General features: G+C 46.4%; 1 protein-coding gene across 1 annotated transcript in view; it reads left to right on the forward strand.

The window, feature by feature from the left end:
- ccdc175 (coiled-coil domain containing 175) overlaps positions 1 to 21,102 on the forward strand; it is a 253,696-nt gene that overhangs the window by 180,189 nt on the left and 52,405 nt on the right. The window contains exons 12-14 of the mRNA XM_070879130.1: positions 457 to 592; positions 6,828 to 6,959; positions 9,522 to 9,660. Of these exons, the coding sequence (XP_070735231.1) occupies positions 457 to 592; positions 6,828 to 6,959; positions 9,522 to 9,660 (407 nt within the window). The remainder of the gene's footprint in view (positions 1 to 456; positions 593 to 6,827; positions 6,960 to 9,521; positions 9,661 to 21,102) is intronic.

The following is a 21,102-nucleotide window of genomic DNA, read 5'->3' on the forward strand; positions in this document are numbered from 1 at the left end:
TCCCTTCCCTTCCCCAACCCCACTTCCCAGCTGCAGTTGGCCCAGATCCCCTCCTTCGTGACTTAGCTTGCCGAGGACCGCTCCCTTGGGTCCCGGGCGGCGTCAAGCTCCTGGCACGATTTCCACTCCCACCAGTTGGCCATGACATCATTCTCGCCGGTTTCGGGTGGGAGGCATACCTGAACTATTCAAATGAGGCCCGGGAGTTGAAATGGCCCAGGCCTCACGCCGAGGCATCCACTTCACAACCCACTTGCCTCAAATGCACCCAAGTTAAAATCGAGGCTTATATCCTGAATCGTCTATACACATAAAACACTAATTCTGAGAAAGAATTGCAAACGTAGACTTCATTACATTTTTAGAATGTTTTCTTTCTAATTTAAGCAAAACGTAACATCCTAGTTTCTGTTACTGAACTTTTACTTTTATTGACCTCTTTTGTTTCACAAATAGAGTGACTACTCAGCGTAATAGAGACGAAATATCAAAAGAAATAATGTTCGCCAAAGGAGCTATGCAGAATTACTTGGCTAACATGAGTTTACGCACAGTCTCCTTGAAGAAGAAACGTGAGAGTTTAATTGCAGAGGTAAGAGCCCCGATATTTAGGGGAGTGAGCGAGGGATCACGGTTGTGCGGGTGTGGGGGAAATCTTGGGAATGCAGGGGTCCTGCCAAATTTAACGGCAGGACTTCATTGTTATTTCTTTACTCCATTTTCCGCGTGGCAGCTGGCCCGATTGACAAAGAGCTGGGTGGGAAAGTCAGCGGCTGAAGGCCACCATTGGGACAGTCCCCTGAAACCGGGAGAGATCGTGGGGCTGGAGGGCATTAGACATCAATTGGAAGGGAGGGAGGACTGGAAGATATCGTGTGGCGGAATGTGGGGATCAGACTGACAATCGGGAGAGAGGGGGGACCGGCAGAGATGTAGGGACAGTGGGAGGAGGGGTCGGACCAGCAATCTGGGGGGCGGGGGGAGGAGTGGACACCGGGAGAACGTTGGGGGGGGGGGGGGGAGTTGGGAGATCGGACCAACAATCGACGGGGAGGGGACACTGGGAGAACATTGGGCAGGATGGGGGGCGGGCGGGGGGAGTCGGACGAACAATTGGGGGGTGCACTGGGAGAACATTGGGTGGGGTGGAGTGCGGGATCGGACCAGCAATCTGGGGGCGGGGGGCGGGCGCACCGGGAGAACATTGGGAAAGGGAGGGGAGCTGAGACCAGCAATCAGAAGGGAGGGGGAATCGGGGGGATAGTGGGGCAGAAGATATGCTTGAGGAGTTCGGGGGAGCAGTCCTGCTCCTCCTGGCTCACAAGTAGTGCTATAAAAACAAGCTAACGGCTTGATTCGGCCGCTCCCTTCTCCATTTGGCTGCTGGGTTAAAATTTCCCCCACAATGTTTTAATATTAGATGGTATAACTAATACTGAAATATTATTGAACACATTTCAGTAATTCCTTTAGAAAATCAGTGAGGCTAATTTCTCTCATTGGCATCTGTTTCTGGGCTATTCCAGTGAGATAAAGTGGATGTAATCTCATGATGCTGGGTTTCTAGCCCAGTAGCACATGACATGCATTTCTGGCTGGGTAAGCGATGAAATTCTTTACAAAATTGTTCTTGTAAAGAGGACTATGCTGACAAACCATATTTATTGCCTAGTTGTCCTGAGAAGATGGTTTTAGACTATACAACAATTTTTACAACTGAGTTGCTTACTAGACCACTTAAAAGTGGGATACAGAAGATTCACAGTAGTGAAGCGTTTAAGTATTTATGACAATATGGCAGTTTCCATGAAAAAAATTCTGGTACCAGTCCATAAATTACAAGGTTTATTGAATTCAATTTCACAACTTACCATGGGGAGTTTTGAACTCTCAGCCCATGGGTTGCCAGTGTAAAACCATAACCACCACACTACTGTAACTGCTTGAAGCAGCCCGGTGCTTCAACACAATAGGTAAATTCCTGGAGAGCATTGTTCTGAGGCTCCCACATCTTTTCATAGACTTTATACCGATTCTAAGGTAAATCATACCAATTTTAATTGGATTCTCAGGATTGACTTGCACTGCCTGAAAGTGTGGTGGAAGCAGATTCAGTTGTAACTTTCAAAAGGGAATTGGATAAATATTTGAATAGGAAATGCCTGCTAGACTATGGGAAAGAGCAGGGAGTCGGACTAATTAGATAGCTCTTTCAAAGAGCCAGCAGAATGTGCAGTGGCCCTCCCCATTAATAGAAGGGGAGGGGTGTTGTAATGCATCAGCACTACGCGGAGCATCCACATAGTGCTGGCCTGCTCTGGGAGTGCTCCTCAAAGGAAGCGGAGTGCCGGAGAAAGCACTCCACTTCCTTTGAGGGGTGTATAGCCCAATTCCACATCGGGGACAGGACTTCTGGGCCGGGCATCGGAAGTCCCGGCTCTGGAAGGTTATCGCCCCCAATCAGGGCAAAGGGCAATTTCTAGCTCAAGATTCTTTGGGTTAGAAATTCATGTGGTTTGAGCCACACGTTAGCACCACAAGATGGCAATAAAACACCATTGACGTCTATAACGACAGCTGATGCCGGCTCCAACGCCACACGCCATATCAGTGTTGCCGGTAGCGCTATCGGTAAACTCAATCGTCAGGACCTCGCCGTCATGGAGATCATGACATCAGTGACTGGGCATCCGATCTCCCAACTTCGTTATAGCCAATTAGCTTAATGGCAGCGCAGAACAACGACAGGTAGAACTGGTGTCTACCAGCAGGAAGCAGGCTGCAGCAGCGATATTTAAAGGTACCATCCCCAATCAGCTGCAACTAAAATGGTTCTGCAATTTCAGTACCTGTTTGCTACTTCCTGCAACTGAAACCGCTCTCTTTAGCTATTTCAAGTTTTTTGGTGACAGGGAGTGTTGATTCAAGTCCAGAAGTCACCCATTATTTGTTAAAGGCTTCTGCTCACAACATTTCCTCACAGTCATGGGGGCTGTGGGATTGTGGGATTACCTCAAGAAGAGGACGAGGGGAGCGGGAGGGCAGAGGGCAGTAAGACAATCGGCTTTCTGTACGGGCTGTCCATTACCGGCTCATCGGGCTGCAATTCACATGAGTGAAACCCCAGATCCCCGTAGCTCACCACATCCCCATCTTACAAGCCCTTTCTCGTGGCGCATTCTCTTGGGCAAAAAGGTGAAATGAGAGAGACCACAAAATATTCCCAACGCACTTCATAAATTTATCTTTAATCATATCACATATATGACATGAATTCTAATAACTAGTTACCCTTGTGCTTGCCATAGTTGAATAGCTGTCATTGTGTGCAAGGTGTGAGATGTGGGTGTGAGTGTTGCTGGGTAGAGATTTTTGGTGGGTGAGTGTTGGGGGTGTGGTGCATTGAGCAATGTTTGAAGCTTGTGGTATAGATAGTGCTATGTAGCATTTCTTGAAGCCTTAGCTCGTCCTGACCACCCGTGTGAGGTTGTTAAACTTCTTCCTGCCTTGGATGTGGGTCCTGGGACCACAGGGATGCCCATGATATGGTGTGCCACCTCCCTCCAAATAGTCCAGCAGACTTGTGGTGAGGGCCTCTGATACGTTCCTAATAAAGGAAGAAACTGAGTACTGTGTACAATGAGTAAGAGTGACCTTAGCTCCTTTAATAAGACTCCAGAGTGCAGGTACCTCGTGGGTGGCTTGCTTATATACCGTGCTCCCAAGGGATGCTGGGATCCCTGGGGACTCCAACAGGTAGGCCCTCTGGTGGTAGTATAATACAGGTTCCAAGGGGTTAAATACATAACATCACTCCCCTGTAAAGTCAATAGTACACTTATTTACAAGGTGAGACGATCTGGGGCTTTTCACTCCCTTGTCGATTGTCTCGGTACAAATGCGGATGTGGCTGAGTTGGTTGGTTCTTCACTGGGTTGCTGGGCAGTCGGTCTTGCCGGGCTGCTGGGGATGGTGAGTTCAGCTTCGTGGTCAACCATGATGTCGGTTGCCACTTGTGTGTGTGTGTGTTGCAGGGTCAAAGCTGGCGGTGTCTTCTTCGGGTGTGTGCTTGTTTGGCTGTTGTGGGAGGCACGAGGGAGATTCACCAGCAGCAAAAAGCCCACTAAGCACCAAGAACATAGATGGCACCGAGTTTTTGTCCAACAAATAAAATATAACATGGAAGGGATGGAGGAGGCCCTGGAGCTGGTAGCCAGGAACACTGGTGGCAGAGGGCTCCCAGTGGTCCCGGAGCGTGGCACTGTACCTCAAGGTGCCGCACCACCATTGTCAACCGCACGAGAGCCAGCAGCAACATCTTGCTTCTGGCTCGGAGCACGTTCCCACCTCGGGACCGTCCTTTCCCGTATCCATCCAAACAGCGTTTTGGCCATCACCCCCCCCCCTCCCCCAAATGAAGCATCGCCTAAGGAGCTCCTCGGCCAGGCGGCTTGGAGTCAGGAGGGGAAGGGGAAGGGGTAGAGGTGGGGAGGAGAAGCGGGGGGGGGGGGGTGGGCTGGGGTGGGGAGGGTTGGTTTGTACAGAAATACTGATGATTTCAAACTAATGTTTGCTTTAAATGTTTTTTATTTAATAAAACCTTGTAGCGCATTGGCTCAGATAGCTGCATCATTACAAGCTGGTGATTTCTTAACATCAATGGGTATAATTACACTTAACTTCAATCAATTTAAACTTTAACTGTCACCAAGGTGATGCCCACCATTGATGTATCACTTGTACACCCAGCAGTGTGTCAGCCTTGGAAATAACACCAACGTTCTTTCAGGCAAAGCGATCATTGATGAGCTCCTGACGTAAGGCTCTTGCAGCTATCATGCCACCACGGGCCCTTTCATGCGGTCTACAAGGGGGCGGGGGCATGGCTTCAGCGTCAGCCTGATTGTCTGACCCAATGTCAGCGTCTGCTTCCTCGTCCTCCTCTTCCTCTCTCTGATGAGGTGGACTGTCAGACTCATCGGGCAATTCTTGTCCCCTCCTGATAGCCAAGTTGTGCAGCATGGAGCACACCACCACGAATTGAGCTACTTGCTCAGGGTGGTATTGGAGATCGCCTCCTGAGTGGTCCAGGTATCTAAAGCGCTGCTTCAGCACGCCAATGATTTTCTCCACGATATTGCGAGTTGCTCTGTGGCTCTCGTTCTATCGCCTCTCAGCTTCGGTGTGGGTGTCACACAGGGGGGGGTCATTAACCAGGTGGCGAGGCCATATCCTTTTTCACCTAGCATCCAGCATTGACCTTGTGGTTGATTGTTAAACAAGTCAGATACAGTGCTCTCACGCTGGATGTGAGCATCATGGATGCTGCCCGGAAATTCACTGCCAGTATAATTTGCTGGTGGTCGACAACCAGTTGGACATTCAGGGAGCGGAATCCCTTGTAGTTCCTGAAAACCCCTGCATCCTGAAAAGATGCCCGCATTGCGATGTGCGTACAGTCTATTGCTCCTTGGGGAAGTTTGCAAATCTGGAGAATTCTAGAGCCTTCTCACTTTGTGCCTCCCTGGTCATAGGGAAGCTGATCAAGTCCCTCCTGCGTGCGTACAGGGCTTCAGTGACCTGTCTAATGCAGCGATGTGTGGCATGCTGAGAAAGTCCACAACTGTCTCCAGCTGTGGCCTGAAAAGAACCCGAGGCGTAGAACGACAGTGCCGCGGTGACTTTGACCTCGACGGACAGTGCAGTACTGATGGTGCTGGCAGGCTGCAGATCTATCCTTATGAGCTAGCATACCTCAGTAATAACCTTTGTGGAAGCGCAGTCTCCGAAGGCAGGTGTGTCGGGCAAGTCGAGGTAAGAATGCTTCTCCTTGTACTTGCAGGGGGTGTAATGTCTGGTCCTCCTCATCAGTCTGTCACGTCTTACATTGGGCACATAATGCAGTGGAGCATTCCTTCGGCGATGTCGAATCTGCTGCATGTAATTGGTCACCAAGAGAGGATGAGAAAGGACAGGCCCCACTGCAGTAGCTCTCTGTTTTTCACCGATTGGTCACAAACAAGGAATGTCCCGACGAAGAATCCTATTCAATTCCAATCGGTCACTGTATGGTCAAGATGTTTGTAGAGATGTTCACATCAACTTCAACGACCTGCAGAGTACATCCGAACTCCGCCGAGGTTTAAAGCACGGCATGCTTTTAAAGGATGAGATATGTGATCTTGAACATGACGGCCAATACGCCGTGATTAGTTCGACTTTTTCTGGGCGTTTTTTTGGGCGAGCGATATTGTGGGCGATATGTGTGCGAGGTGGTGAAATTGACTCTGGGTGATATCATGGCTGCTAGTTTAGTTAAATATGCTCTTTATGACAAAAAACAGTGGGTGGGCGTTAATATTGAACCTCGGCGTTAAATCAGTGCAGAAAGTAATGCTGGGCGATATTATGGTTGATTTCGCCCCTTCTGATGATTCTGCCCAAAAAAAGTGGGCGTGCGGTAATATTTTTTCCCGGCGTTAAGCACATGGGGAAAGTGACGCTCGGCAATAAGTTTCCGAAAAATGCCCGTCAGTTTCCATTTTGTGCCAAAATGGGCGATATATGGGCGTTATACATCATTTCAGCGGTAAAGTGGGCGTTAAGCATGCAAAAAAAGTGGAGGTTCTAGCCCCATGTATGTTAAGTATCTGAATGATCCAAAAAAGCAGTGTTTTCAATATGTTGCCAGCATATAATTTTTAAGTTCTGCTTTAGTGTTTGAGTGGATGGATTAAGTGCCTTATAAATAAATATGTTTGTTTGCAAGGCCATTGTAGTAAAGAATGAAACACATTTTGTATTTACTATTTTATTCTTAAAACCAGACTAAGAGACTACAGAAGGAGATTGATGAGTACGCTAAAAAGATTGCGGCTCTTAGACAACAATGTGCAGCAGAAGAAAATACAATTAGCAACAACAAACAGATTTTGGCAACAGAAAGCGAACAATTGAAAGTAATGTATAGTATGCCTACTATTTCTTGGGCTGTGCTCATCAACGGCTGCGGATTACAAATTACAGTCACCAACATCCACATGTTCTAACTGAAAATTGTAGCCTGGGTTTATATGCATATACAGAGCTTCATTTATAGTCAGCAATGTTTTAATGTTTTGAAAATGCACACAAGAGTATCCATGTTTTAAACATAAAATAAATGTAATTCTAATTGATAAAGTGTCTGTGATATCCAGTAGACCTGCTGAACAGTTTTAAAGCCTATTTGATACTGCATCAGAGTTAATTATCAATGAAGTGTCAAGTTCATGAGAGACGCCCTCCCCAAGCTAGTTTCACACTGCTGAGTTCCAGAGTCGGACCAGGAAGCCACGGTACAGTGACAAAATAACATTATAACTGCATCTTTAAACATTGTCCAGTGTTGCTTATAAGTGATTCAAATGTCAGGTGCATGTATCACATTTATTCAGGACTTAATAGTTACTTGTTGAATTAGTCACCTTTTAGGGGAACAAGCATATGACCTCAATATTTTTCAAATTAACATTAAACCTTTTCATTTTAAATTTTTTTTGTAAGTTTTATATTACTCTAATGACTTATAGGTCATTCAGATTTTGGTGTCTTCGGGTGCTTTTGAGCAAACCTGCAAGAAATCATTAATCCTGATTGAGACAGAATCAAAAGGAAACCCCTGATCTGCACACCCCATCAGCCACCATCATGTCCTTGTTGTTTTCCTGGATAGAATCCCTATTAGAGCAGTGAACAATTTTTGCTCATCTTCAGATGAAAACATCATATTACCTTTTCAACCTTTAACTCTTACTTCTACTTTTATCTTGTTTAACTGTGCAAATGTTGCTTGTTTAGGACAGATTAAAGTAGTAGAGCAATGGAGACCACTCTCTCTCCATTTGAATTTCTACTTAGTGAACAGGATCATAGAAGCCATAATAGATTGCAACTAACTATGGTTTAATGTTTTTAAAGTTTTTTTAATTCTACTTCAAAATTATCTAAACAAATAGAAAGGAGAATTATAGAATAATCACCTGGAACATATCAAATGGTAAGTATTTATCCATAGAAGTGCTTTCCCCTTACGGAAATCAGCATTGGCAAGTAGGGAATTATATACATTTAGAAACTGAAAGGATCAGTGGATCAGACCTAATTTACATCCATTGTAAGTGGGCAGTCATCATCAACATCATAGGTGGTCCCTCAAACGAGAATGACTTGCTTCCATATGAGTTCACAGATGTTTCAATGAAACATAGAAACATAGAAAATAGGTGCAGGAGTAGGCCATTCGGCCCTTCGAGCCTGCACCGCCATTCAACAAGATCATGGCTGATCACCCACCCCAGCACCTCCCCCCACGCCCCCTCCACACCCCCCGACCCCCCAGCCGCAAGGACCACATCCAACTCCCTCCCGAACACATCCAATGAACTGGCATCAACAACTCTCCGCAGCAGGGAACCCCACAGGCCAACAATTCCCTGAGTGAAGAAGTCTCTCCCAATCCCAGCCCCAAACAGCCCCCACCTCCCCCGGCTCCGGACCCACCCAACACCGGGAACATTCCCCCCGCACCCAACCCGCCCCATCCCGTCAGAATCCTTCCCAAATGCCGAACACCCCCGGATCTCGAGCCCCCAGCCCCGGCCACCCCGGAAAGGACCCGATATTCAAGTCCTGAACTCCAGTTGAAAAGGTGAAAGGTGCCTGTGCGTGGATTTTTCTTAACATGTGGTGACCATTGCACATCAGCCACCACATGGACTTGACAGAGCTAGACCTTTATCCAGTGGCAAGGGTTAACCAGGGCGACTGGAGCCTGCTCTGCTGCACGGACCTAGTGCACACATATCGCAGTGTGGACTGGCCCGTGCTGCCCCTGGACCCTCGCCTCTTCTGGGCCCCGTACCCTCATTTGCCGCACCTCCGCTAAGATCTCTCACCGCTCCTCCGCCACAAACATTCACCACATCTCTGCCAAGATCTCTCACCACTCCTCTGCCACAAAGCATGCTGCACGTCCGCCACGATCTCGCACCACACCAAATATTTGCCAAACCTCCGCCACGATCACCCACCGAATCTCAGCCATGATCCCTCAACACTCCTCTGCCTCGATCACTCGCTGCACCTCTGCCACGATCTTCCCACTCCTCTGCTTTACTAGGGCTCCGCCGATGCTCCTGCCCATGTTCCAAACAGTGACCTGGGTCACCCAGTCACCCACCTCGAAGCCATCGCATACCTGGAGCAGCTCATGCTGGTTGTTATACTGGTATGCCGCTCCAGCTTTTTTGTAGCCGACCTGTGGAGGTGTTCTCTCGCAGTTCATGGGGCCATGATGTTCCAGGGCCTGCCGCTCCAGCTCTTTTGTAGCGGGCAGTGCTGAACATTTGAATATAACTGGTTTTAATAATTCAGTAAATAATTTATTGTAAAATATCAGTTAGGTATTATTTGCAGTGAAACTTACAAGTGTATTAAGGTATAAAAATATTCCTTATATCTTCTATTTCTCTCTTCAAAAGAATGAAATTGAAGATGTCAAGCAACACAGAATGCAGCAGCAAGAGGAACTACAGGCAAAAATGTCCATCCAACAGGATATAGAATCCAATCTTGCTGAGGAGACAGCAGTTTGTGCTGAACTGCACAAAGTACTTGAAGGTATTATAATTGCGGCATTTGTTTGAATTTTGCATGAAGATATATAAAGTAAAACAAGAAATTTTATGTTAACATTAGAAACTGCTGTTCAATGCACCAACTGAGCCGGCAGCATGATAGGAAAAAAATCACTGATAATGTTAAAAGGTTAAATTAGCAGATAGATTTATAATCATGTTCTGGAGAGATAACATAAATACATTTCTCTAGGTTTCCACAGTGCCATGGTGTGAATTGGGGCTGACAGAGCCACCTTGCACTGCTGGTTTCCCCATTGCTCTCTATCGAGGAACAGAAGAGCTTTCTGCATATGTGCTTGCACATTTGCACAGGTCTCCAGTGACTAGCTTCTAGGCCTGAATCTTTATAGAATGTGGGAGTAAGAGACTATGCCTATCTACAGTATCATAATAGTCATTTTTATATACATGTTAAAAATATGAGGGTAGAATTTCCACTTTGAGCGCAGTCGGTGATCCGGGCGCAAACTGCACCCAAAATTGCACTATATTGGAAGTGTTTTTTTCTCGATTTTCTGGTCAATCTTATTTGCATATCAACAAACATAAGTTCTGCCATAAACCAGCGCAATCGGCCAGCATTTTAGAATGTAATTTTTTTTTAATGTTGCTTTAAAAAAATTCCTTGATTATATTTAAAAGTGATAACTTGGTGCAGTTTGATTAATACAGCTGAAAATGGGTTTAGCACAAAAATTAAGCATTTTTACATGGATTACATAGGATATACAGCACAGAACCAGGCCATTCGGCCCAACCAGTCCATGTTTATGCTCCACTCGAGCCTCCTCCTGTCTTTCCAAATCTAAATCTATCAGCATAACCCTCTATTCCCTTCTCCCTCAAATGCTTGTCTAGCCTCCCCTTAAATGCATCAATACTATTTGCTTCAACCACTCCCTGCAGCAGTGAGTTCCACATTCTAACCACTCTTTGGGTAAAGAACTTTCTGCTGAACTCCCTCTGGATTTCTTGGTGACTATTTTATATTGATGGCCTCTTGTTATGCTCTTCCCCACGTCGAAACATTCTCTCTGTATCCACTCTCCCTGTATCCACTTTCTCAAAACCTTTCATAATTTTAAAGACCTCTATTAGGTCACTCCTCAACCTTCTTTTTTCAAGAGTAAAGAGACGCAGCCTGTTCATCCTTTCCTGATATGTATATCCTCGCATTTCTGGTATCATCCTTGCAAATCTTCTCTGCACCCTCTCCAGTGCTTCCATATCCTTTTTATAATATGGTGGCCAGAGCTGTACTCAGTACTCTAAGTGTGGTCTAACGAAGGTTCGATACAGGTTTAGCATAACTTCTCTGCTTTTCAATTCTATACCTCTAGAAATAAACCCTAGTGCTTGGTTTGCTTTTTTTTATAGCCTTGCTAACCTGTGTCACAACTTTTAGTGATCTGTGTATTTCTACTCAGAGATCCCTTTGTTCCTCTACCTCAACCTAGACTCGCACCCTCCAAGTATTAAGGGATTCCATTATTTTTCCTACTACCGATGTTAAGCTGACTGGTCAGTAATTCCTTGGACATGTTCTATCCCCCTTCTTAAATATAGGTATTACGTTAGCTATCTGCCAGTCCTCTGGCACTACATCTTTTTCTAATGAATTATTAAATATGTGTAGTAATGCCTCTGCTATCTCTTCCCTATGTTCTTTTAAAATGCGTGGATGCAATCCATCTGGACCAGTGGTTTTATCCTCTTTGAATTTGATTAGTTTAATTAATATATCCCCTCTTTTTATTTTAAATGCACTTATCTCATTACTAATCTCATTATCCAATGTCATGTCCACCTGTTCTATCTCGGGTAAATATTGAAGCAAAATAATTATTTAATAATTCTGCCATCTCTCTATCGTTACCTGTGGTATTATCCCTTCTATCCCTTAATGGCCCCATTCCTATCCCAACCTTCCTTTTTTTTTAATTGATGTGCTTGTAAAGGGAGGAGGAGTGTGAAATATTAGATGAAATAAACATAGGGAGAGAGGAAGTATTAAGGGGTTTAGCAGTTTTGAAATTGGATAAATCCCCAGGCCTGGATGCAATGTATCCCAGGCTATTAAGAGAAGCAAAAGAGGAAATAGCAGAGGTTCTGACCATCACTTTTCAATCCTCTCTGGCTACAGGTGTGCTGGAGGACTGCTAACGTTGTACCTCTGTTTAAAAAGGGAGCAAGGGATAGACCAAGTAATTACAGGCCAGTCAGCCTAACCTTGGTGGTGGGAAAACTATTGGAGAAAATTCTGAGGAACAGGATAAGTCAGCATGGATTTGTTAAGGGAAGGTCATGTATGACTAACTTGATTGAATTTTTTGAGGAGGCAACAAGGCAGGTCAATGAAGGTAGTGCATTTGATGTAGTGTATATGGATTTTCGCAAGGCTTTTGATAAGGTCCCACATGGCAGACTGGTCACGAAAGTAAAAGCCCATGGGATCCAAGGCAAAGTGGCAAGTTGTATCCAAAATTGGCTCAGAGGTAGGAAGCAAAGTATAATGGCTCATGGGTGTTTTTGTGAGTGGAAAGATGTTTCCAGTGGGGTTCCGCAGGGCTTAGTACTGGGTCCCTTGCTTTTTAGGGTATACATCAATGATCTAAATTTGAATATAGGTATGATTAAGAAGTTTGCAGATGATACAAAATTTGGCTTTGTGGTTAATGATGAAGAAGAAAGCTGTAGACTGCAGGAAGTTATCAATGAACTGGTCATGTGGGCAGAACAGTGGCAAGTGGAATTCAATCGGAGAATACAAGAGCAGGGAGATTTTGCGTGAACTGTACAAAACACTAGTTAGGACACAACTAGAGTACTGCATGCAGTTCTGGTCACCACATTGCAGTAAAGATGGAAAATTTTAGCTATGAGGAAAGATTGGATAGGCTGGGTATGTTTTCTTTGGAACAGAGGAGGCTGAGGGGGGACCATGTTGAGGTGTATAAAATGATGAGGGGGCTAGATAGAGTGGATAGGAAGGACCTATTTCCCTTAGCAGGGGGGTTAACAACCAGGGGGACATAGATTTAAAGTAATTGGTAGGAGGTTTAGAGGGGATTTAGATCATGGCCTGCATGTCGTCGTGGAGCAGGCGGAGGATGGTGACAAACTTTTGGGGGCATCCCAAACAGAGGAGGACGCTCCATAGACCCCCGCGGTTGACAGTGTCAAAGGTCTTTGTAAGGTCGAAGAAGGCCATGTATAAGGGCTGCCGCTGTTCCCGGCAGCTGTCGCGCTACAAAAATCATGTCTGTTATGCCCCGTAGGGGAGGAGCTCCTCGGCCACAGGGAGAAGATGGTTGAGGAGGATGCAAGCGACAACTTTTCCAGTGGCTGATAGCAGGGAGATTCCTCTGTAGTTGCCACAGTCAGACTTGTACCCTTTTTTAAAGATAGTCACAATCACTGCATCTCTGAGATCTCCTGGCATGCTCTCCTCTCTCCAGATGAGAGAGATGAGGTCATGTATTCGCGCCAACAGTGCCTCTCCGCCATACTTCAGTGTCTCAGCAGGGATTCCATCCGCTCGCATAGCCTTGTTGTTCTTAAGCTGTCTTATGGCTTTTTTCTACCTCGTGCCGTATTGAGGTTTTACTGAGGTGATGGCGGGTAGCATGCTGTGGGATGGAGTCGAGAACACTTGAGTCAAAGGCAGAGTCTCGATTGAGGAGATCATCGAAGTGCTCCTTCCAGCAGGCCCTGACTGCCTCGGTGTCCTTGATGAGCATTTCCGGACCGGGTCAAACAGGACTGCATCATCGCCCCAATCCTCTTCTCAATCTTCCTCATTGCCATGCTCTACCTCACAGTCAACAAGCTCCCCGCTACAGAACCAGTGGGAACCTGTTCAACCTTCGCCGTCTCCAGGCCAGGTCTAAGACCACCTCTGTCGTCGAGTTACAGTACGCGGAAGACACCTGCGTCTGCACACATACAGAGGCTGGACTCCAGGACATAGTCGACGTATTTACTGAGGCGTATGAAAGCATGGGGCTTACGCTAAATGTCCGTAAGACAAAGGTCCTCCGCCAGCCTGTCCTCACCGCACAGCACTGCCCCCCAGTCATCAAGATCCATGGCGCAGCCTTGAACAACGTGGACCATTTCCCATACCTCGGGAGCCTCTTATCAACAAGAGCAGACATTGACAACGAGATTCAACACAACTTCCAGTGCAGCCTTTGGCCGCCTGAGGAAAAGAGTGTTTGAAGACCAGACCCTCAAAACTGCCACCAAGCTCATGGTCTACAAGGCTGTAGTAATACCCGCCCTCCTGTATGGCTCAGAGACATGGACCATGTACAGTAGACACCTCAAGTCGCTGGAGAAATATCACCAACGATGTCTCCGCAAGATCCTGCAAATCCAGTGGGAGGATAGACGCACCAACATTAGCGTCCTCGACCAGGCCAACATCCCTAGCATTGAAGCACTGACCACACTTGATCAGCTCCGCTGGGCAGGCCATATTATCCGCATGCCATTTTGAATAAGCATCCACAACAACTAAAAACATTTTGCCTAGAAACGGGCCAGTAAAGTCAACATGCATCCTAGACCACGGTTTAGAGGGCCATGACCACAAACTTAGCGGTGCCTCCCTGGGTGCATTGCTCAGTTGAGAGCAAGTGTTGCATTAGCGCACGCAAGACTCCAAATCCGAGTCGATGCCTGGCCACCACACATGGGTTCTGGCTCTAGCTTTCATCATTACTATGTGTTAGTGTGAATCTTTTCTCAGAAGAATCACTCAACACTCAGAGTCGGTTCCAACGCCGTCGCAGCCTTTAATAACGCTAGTGTGGAGGAAATCACAAGACTGAGTCCAGGCTTCTCTCCACAGAACAAAGGATTACATGCACTTTTATATGTTTCACAACAGTTACAAACAGTTTACTACAGTTACACAGCCCATCACGGCTGGACACAATCCAATCACAACGATTATAGATTACATATAGGTTCTTTTAACCCAATAGAATTCCCCTGGTGTCTCAGGAACTACATGTTCGGTTATTGTCAGCTCAGGCTGATTGATGACTTTGCTACAGGAGATAGGTTCTCTCCCTATTTCTTTCTTGGAGAAATAATTGGTTTATAACCTTGTTTACAGGAGATGGGTTCCCTTCTTATCTCTTTCTTCCTGGGGAATTAATTGATTTATGACCTTGTTTACGGGAGATGGGTTCTCTCCTCATTATTCTTATCCTGCATCCAAGGCATTCCTATAGTGGGCCTCACAGGGTTATTGCTCGGTCATTGAACATTCAACAGTTCACAGCTTGACTACCTGATTTCCCATCATGCCTGGGCAGCCATTTTATGTGTGGCCACTTTAAACTTATATGCGGTTAGATATATCTAGCAGGTGCCTAATGCCTAGTGTTCTGGTATATTCTAAAGGTGATGAACTACAACAATTGTACATTCCTGTCTGGCATAAAAATAAAAAAGGGAAGGTGGCTCAACCGTGGCTATCAAGGGAAATCAGGGATAGTATTAAAGCCAAGGAAGTGGCATATAAATTGGCCAGAAATAGCAGCGAACCTGGGGACTGGGAGAAATTTAGAACTCAGCAGAGGAGGACAAAGGGTTTGATTAGGGCAGGGAAAATGGAGTATGAGAAGAAGCTTGCAGGGAACATTAAGACGGATTGCAAAAGTTTCTATAGATATGTAAAGAGAAAAAGGTTAGTAAAGACAAACGTAGGTCCCCTGCAGTCAGAATCAGGGGAAGTCATAACGGGGAACAAAGAAATGGCGGACCAATTGAACAAGTACTTTGGTTCGGTATTCACTGAGGAGGACACAAACAACCTTCCGGTTATAAAAGGGGTCGGGGGGTCTAGTAAGGAGGAGGAACTGAGGGAAATCCTTATTAGCCGGGAAATTGTGTTGGGGAAATTGATGGGATTGAAGGCCGATAAATCCCCAGGGCCTGATGGACTGCATCCCAGAGTACTTAAGAAAGTGGCCTTGGAAATAGTGGATGCGTTGACAGTCATTTTCCAACATTCCATTGACTCTGGATCAGTTCCTATGGAGTGGAGGGTAGCCAATGTAACCCCACTTTTTAAAAAAGGAGGGAGAGAGAAAACAGGGAATTATAGACCGGTCAGCCTGACATCGGTAGTGGGTAAAATGATGGAATCAATTATTAAGGATGTCATAGCAGTGCATTTGGAAAGAGGTGACATGATAGGTCCAAGTCAGCATGGATTTGTGAAAGGGAAATCATGCTTGACAAATCTTCTGGAATTTTTTGAGGATGTTTCCAGTAGAGTGGATAAGGGAGAACCAGTTGATGTGGTATATTTGGACTTTCAGAAGGCGTTCGACAAGGTCCCACACAAGAGATTGATGTGCAAAGTTAGAGCACATGGGATTGGGGGTAGTGTACTGACATGGATTGAGAACTGGTTGTCATACAGGAAGCAAAGAGTAGGAGTAAATGGGTACTTTTCAGAATGGCAGGCAGTGACTAGTGGGGTACCGCAAGGTTCTGTGCTGGGGCCCCAGCTGTTTACACTGTACATTAATGATTTAGATGAGGGGATTAAATGTAGTATCTCCAAATTTGCGGATGACACTAAGTTGGGTGGCAGTGTGAGCTGCGAGGAGGATGCTGTGAGGCTGCAGAGCGACTTGGATAGGTTAGGTGAGTGGGCAAATGCATGGCAGATGAAGTATAATGTGGATAAATGTGAGGTTATCCACTTTGGTGGTAAAAACAGAGAGACAGACTATTATCTGAATGGTGACAGATTAGGAAAAGGGGAGGTGCAAAGAGACCTGGGTGTCATGGTACATCAGTCATTGAAGGTTGGCATGCAGGTGCAGCAGGCGGTTAAGAAAGCAAATGGCATGTTGGCCTTCATAGCAAGGGGATTTGAGTACAGGGGCAGGGAGGTGTTGCTACAGTTGTACAGGGCATTGGTGAGGCCACACCTGGAGTATTGTGTACAGTTTTGGTCTCCTAACCTGAGGAAGGACATTCTTGCTATTGAGGGAGTGCAGCGAAGGTTCACCAGACTGATTTCCGGGATGGCGGGACTGACCTATCAAGAAAGACTGGGCTTGTATTCACTGGAGTTCAGAAGAATGAGAGGGGACCTCATAGAAACGTTTAAAATTCTGACGGGGTTAGACAGGTTAGATGCAGGAAGAATGTTCCCAATGTTGGGGAAGTCCAGAACCAGAGGTCACAGTCTAAGGATAAGGGGTAAGCCATTTAGGACCGAGATGCGGAGGAACTTCTTCACCCAGAGAGTGGTGAACCTGTGGAATTCTCTACCACAGAAAGTTGTTGAGGCCAATTCACTAAATATATTCAAAAAGGAGTTAGATGAGGTCCTTACTGCTAGGGGGATCAAGGGGTATGGCGAGAAAGCAGGAATGGGGTACTGAAGTTGAATGTTCAGCCATGAACTCATTGAATGGCGGTGCAGGCTAGAAGGGCCGAATGGCCTACTCCTGCACCTATTTTCTATGTTTCTATGTTTCTATGTTTCTATGTGCCTACCTCCTACAACACTATGCCTGGGTGGGTACTCTGTAGGTCGCATATGAACATTTCCCTGCCTTTCTTAGGCAAGACCACGAAATGACCCCACAAAAGACAGTCCGCCTGTATGGACATTTCATCTTTGCGCCGCTGGAATGGCTTGATCTCTTCCTGCATCTCCGCTGGGACGCTGGACCAGCTCCCATGGAGGACAGTTTTTTTTACAAGGGACAGTAAAGGATCCTGGCTGGTCCAGGTCCTGATCTGGCGGGCCGTAACGGGTGACTTTTCGTTTTCAAATGCATCCATCGCCAAGAGCAAGTCTGCAGACTGTGCCATTTCCACCCCGGTGGTGGGCAATGGTAGCCGACTGAGAGCATCAGTGCCTGGTCTGTGGTGGATTACATAGTTATATAGAAACATAGAAACATAGAAAATAGGTGCAGGAGTAGGCCATTCGGCCCTTCTAGCCTGCACCGCCATTCAATGAGTTCATGGCTGAACATTCAACTTCAGTACCCCATTCCTGCTTTCTCGCCATACCCCTTGATCCCCCTAGCAGTAAGGACCTCATCTAACTCCTTTTTGAATATATTTAGTGAATTGGCCTCAACAACTTTCTGTGGTAGAGAATTCCACAGGTTCACCACTCTCTGGGTGAAGAAGTTCCTCCGCATCTCGGTCCTAAATGGCTTACCCCTTATCCTTAGACTGTGACCCCTGGTTCTGGACTTCCCCAACATTGGGAACATTCTTCCTGCATCTAACCTGTCTAACCCCGTCAGAATTTTATATGTTTCTATGAGGTCCCCTCTCATTCTTCTGAACTCCAGTGAATACAAGCCCAGTTGATCCAGTCTTTCTTGATAGGTCAGTCCCGCCATCCCGGGAATCAGTCTGGTGAACCTTCGCTGCACTCCCTCAATAGCAAGAATGTCCTTCCTCAGGTTAGGAGACCAAAACTGTACACAATACTCCAGGTGTGGCCTCACCAATGCCCTGTACAACTGTAGCAACACCTCCCTGCCCCTGTACTCAAATCCCCTTGCTATGAAGGCCAACATGCCATTTGCTTTCTTAACCGCCTGCTGCACCTGCATGCCAACCTTCAATGACTGATGTACCATGACACCCAGGTCTCTTTGCACCTCCCCTTTTCCTAATCTGTCACCATTCAGATAATAGTCTGTCTCTCTGTTTTTACCACCAAAGTGGATAACCTCACATTTATCCACATTATACTTCATCTGCCATGCATTTGCCCACTCACCTAACCTATCCAAGTCGCTCTGCAGCCTCACAGCATCCTCCTCGCAGCTCACACTGCCACCCAACTTAGTGTCATCCGCAAATTTGGAGATACTACATTTAATCCCCTCATCTAAATCATTAATGTACAGTGTAAACAGCTGGGGCCCCAGCACAGAACTTGCGGTACCCCACTAGTCACTGCCTGCCATTCTGAAAAGTACCCATTTACTCCTACTCTTTGCTTCCTGTCTGACAACCAGTTCTCAATCCATGTCAGTACACTACCCCCAATCCCATGTGCTCTAACTTTGCACATCAATCTCTTGTGTGGGACCTTGTCGAACGCCTTCTGAAAGTCCAAATATACCACATCAACTGGTTCTCCCTTATCCACTCTACTGGAAACATCCTCAAAAAATTCCAGAAGATTTGTCAAGCATGATTTCCCTTTCACAAATCCATGCTGACTTGGACCTATCATGTCACCTCTTTCCAAATGCACTGCTATGACATCCTTAATAATTGATTCCATCATTTTACCCACTACCGATGTCAGGCTGACCGGTCTATAATTCCCTGTTTTCTCTCTCCCTCCTTTTTTAAAAAGTGGGGTTACATTGGCTACCCTCCACTCCATAGGAACTGATCCAGAGTCAATGGAATGTTGGAAAATGACTGTCAACGCATCCACTATTCCCAAGGCCACCTCCTTAAGTACTCTGGGATGCAGTCCATCAGGCCCTGGGGATTTATCGGCCTTCAATCCCATCAATTTCCCCAACACAATTTCCCGGCTAATAAGGATTTCCCTCAGTTCCTCCTCCTTACTAGACCCCCCGACCCCTTTTATAACCGGAAGGTTGTTCGTGTCCTCCTTCGTGAATACTCTTTAGATGCGAGCAGGGGCATTGGTATTAATCCCTTTGCTCTCTGAGAATAGCGATATGAGCGGCTTATGGTCAGTTTCTAATACAAACTTAAGACCAAACAGATACTGGTGCATTTTCTTTACCCTGTAAACGCATGCCAGAGCTTCTTTTTCAATCATGCTGTAGGCCCTTTCGGCCTTGGACAAACTCCTGGACGCATAGGCGCCCAGTTGCAATGTTCCCGATTCGTTTGCTTGTTGTAACACACACCCGACCCCGTACGAAGACGCATCGCAACCTAGCACTAAACGTTTACATGGGTTATACAGCACAAGCAGTTTGTTGGAACTTAACAGATTTCTGACTTTCTCAAAAGCAGCCTCTTGTGATTTCCCCCATATCCAGTCATCTCCCTTGCGTACCAACACATGTAGGGGTTCTAGCAAGATGCTTAACCCGGGTAGGAAATTACCAAAATAATTGAGGAGTCCCAGGAACGACCACATCTCCGTCACGTTCTGTGGTCTCGGCGCGTTCTTGATGGCCTCCATCTTGGCGTCGGTGGGTCTGATGCCATCTGCCACGATTCTTTTCCCTAAGAACTCGACCTCTGGCATCAGGAAAACACACTTCAAGCATTTCAACCTGAGTCCCACACGATCTAGCTGACTTAGAACCTCTTCCAGGTTCTTCAAGTGTTCGATGGTGTCCCGACCTATGATCAATATGTCATCCGGGAAAACCACGGTGCGCGAAACCAACTTTAGCAGGCTCTCCATGTTCCTTTGAAAAATAGCCGCAGCCGATCGGATCCCAAACGAGCATCTATTAAAGACGAACAGACCTTTGTGCGTGTTGATGCAGGTGAGGCCTTTCGAAGATTCTGGCAGCTCCTGCATCATGTAGGCCTAGGTCAGGTCCAACTTGGTGAACGTCTTTCCTCCTGCCAGGGTAGCAAATAGGTCATCTGAGGTCATGCAGCTACAGGCGTGTACGTTCTGCTATATGCATTCCTGCCTGAAAACGACGTTACTTTGTGTACAGTACTTGCCAAAACCTCTTTATGCTGCGAAATTTGTTTGGTGTTATCGCTGGTGGACATAAATGCCTGGGCTATTGTTATGGCTTTGTTCAGGTTCGGTGTTTCAACAGTCAATAGTTGCAAAGGATAACCTCGTGGCCAATGCCAAGCACAAAAAAGTCTCTTAGAATTTGCTCCAGGAATCCATCGAATTCGCAATGTCCTGCAAGGTGCCTTAGTTCGGCGACGTAGCTTACCACTTCCTGGCCTTCAGACCGTTGACATGTGTAAAATTGATACCTTGCCATCAGAACGCTGTCCTTCGGATTTAGGTGCTCCCGGACCAGCGTACGCAGTTCTTCATATGATTTGGTTGTTGGTTTCACCAGAGCAAGAAGATTCTTCATGAGGCCATCGGTTGTTGCCCCGCAGACGGTGAGGAGGATCGCCCTTCGGTTGGCAGCGTTCTTATCCCCTTCCAGCTCGTTGGCCACAAAGTTTTGGTCGAGTCACTCCACGAAGGCCTCCCAATCGTCCCCTTCTGAGAATTTCTCCAGGATACCAACAGTTCTCTGCATTTTCGCATGATGGTTTGTTATCTCGTCACCAGTTGTTACGTTCATAATAAAGTGGTGTAACTGAATACTGTAGATGTGAGTAAGTGTGACCTTAGTTCCTTTATTCTAACTCCAGAGTGCTGGTACAGCATGGGAGACCTGCTTATATACAGTGCTCCCAAGGGATGCTGGGATCCCTTGGGACTCCA

The sequence above is a fragment of the Pristiophorus japonicus genome, chromosome 4 (genome assembly GCF_044704955.1).
Source record: "Pristiophorus japonicus isolate sPriJap1 chromosome 4, sPriJap1.hap1, whole genome shotgun sequence".
Classification (NCBI taxonomy): domain Eukaryota; kingdom Metazoa; phylum Chordata; class Chondrichthyes; family Pristiophoridae; genus Pristiophorus; species Pristiophorus japonicus.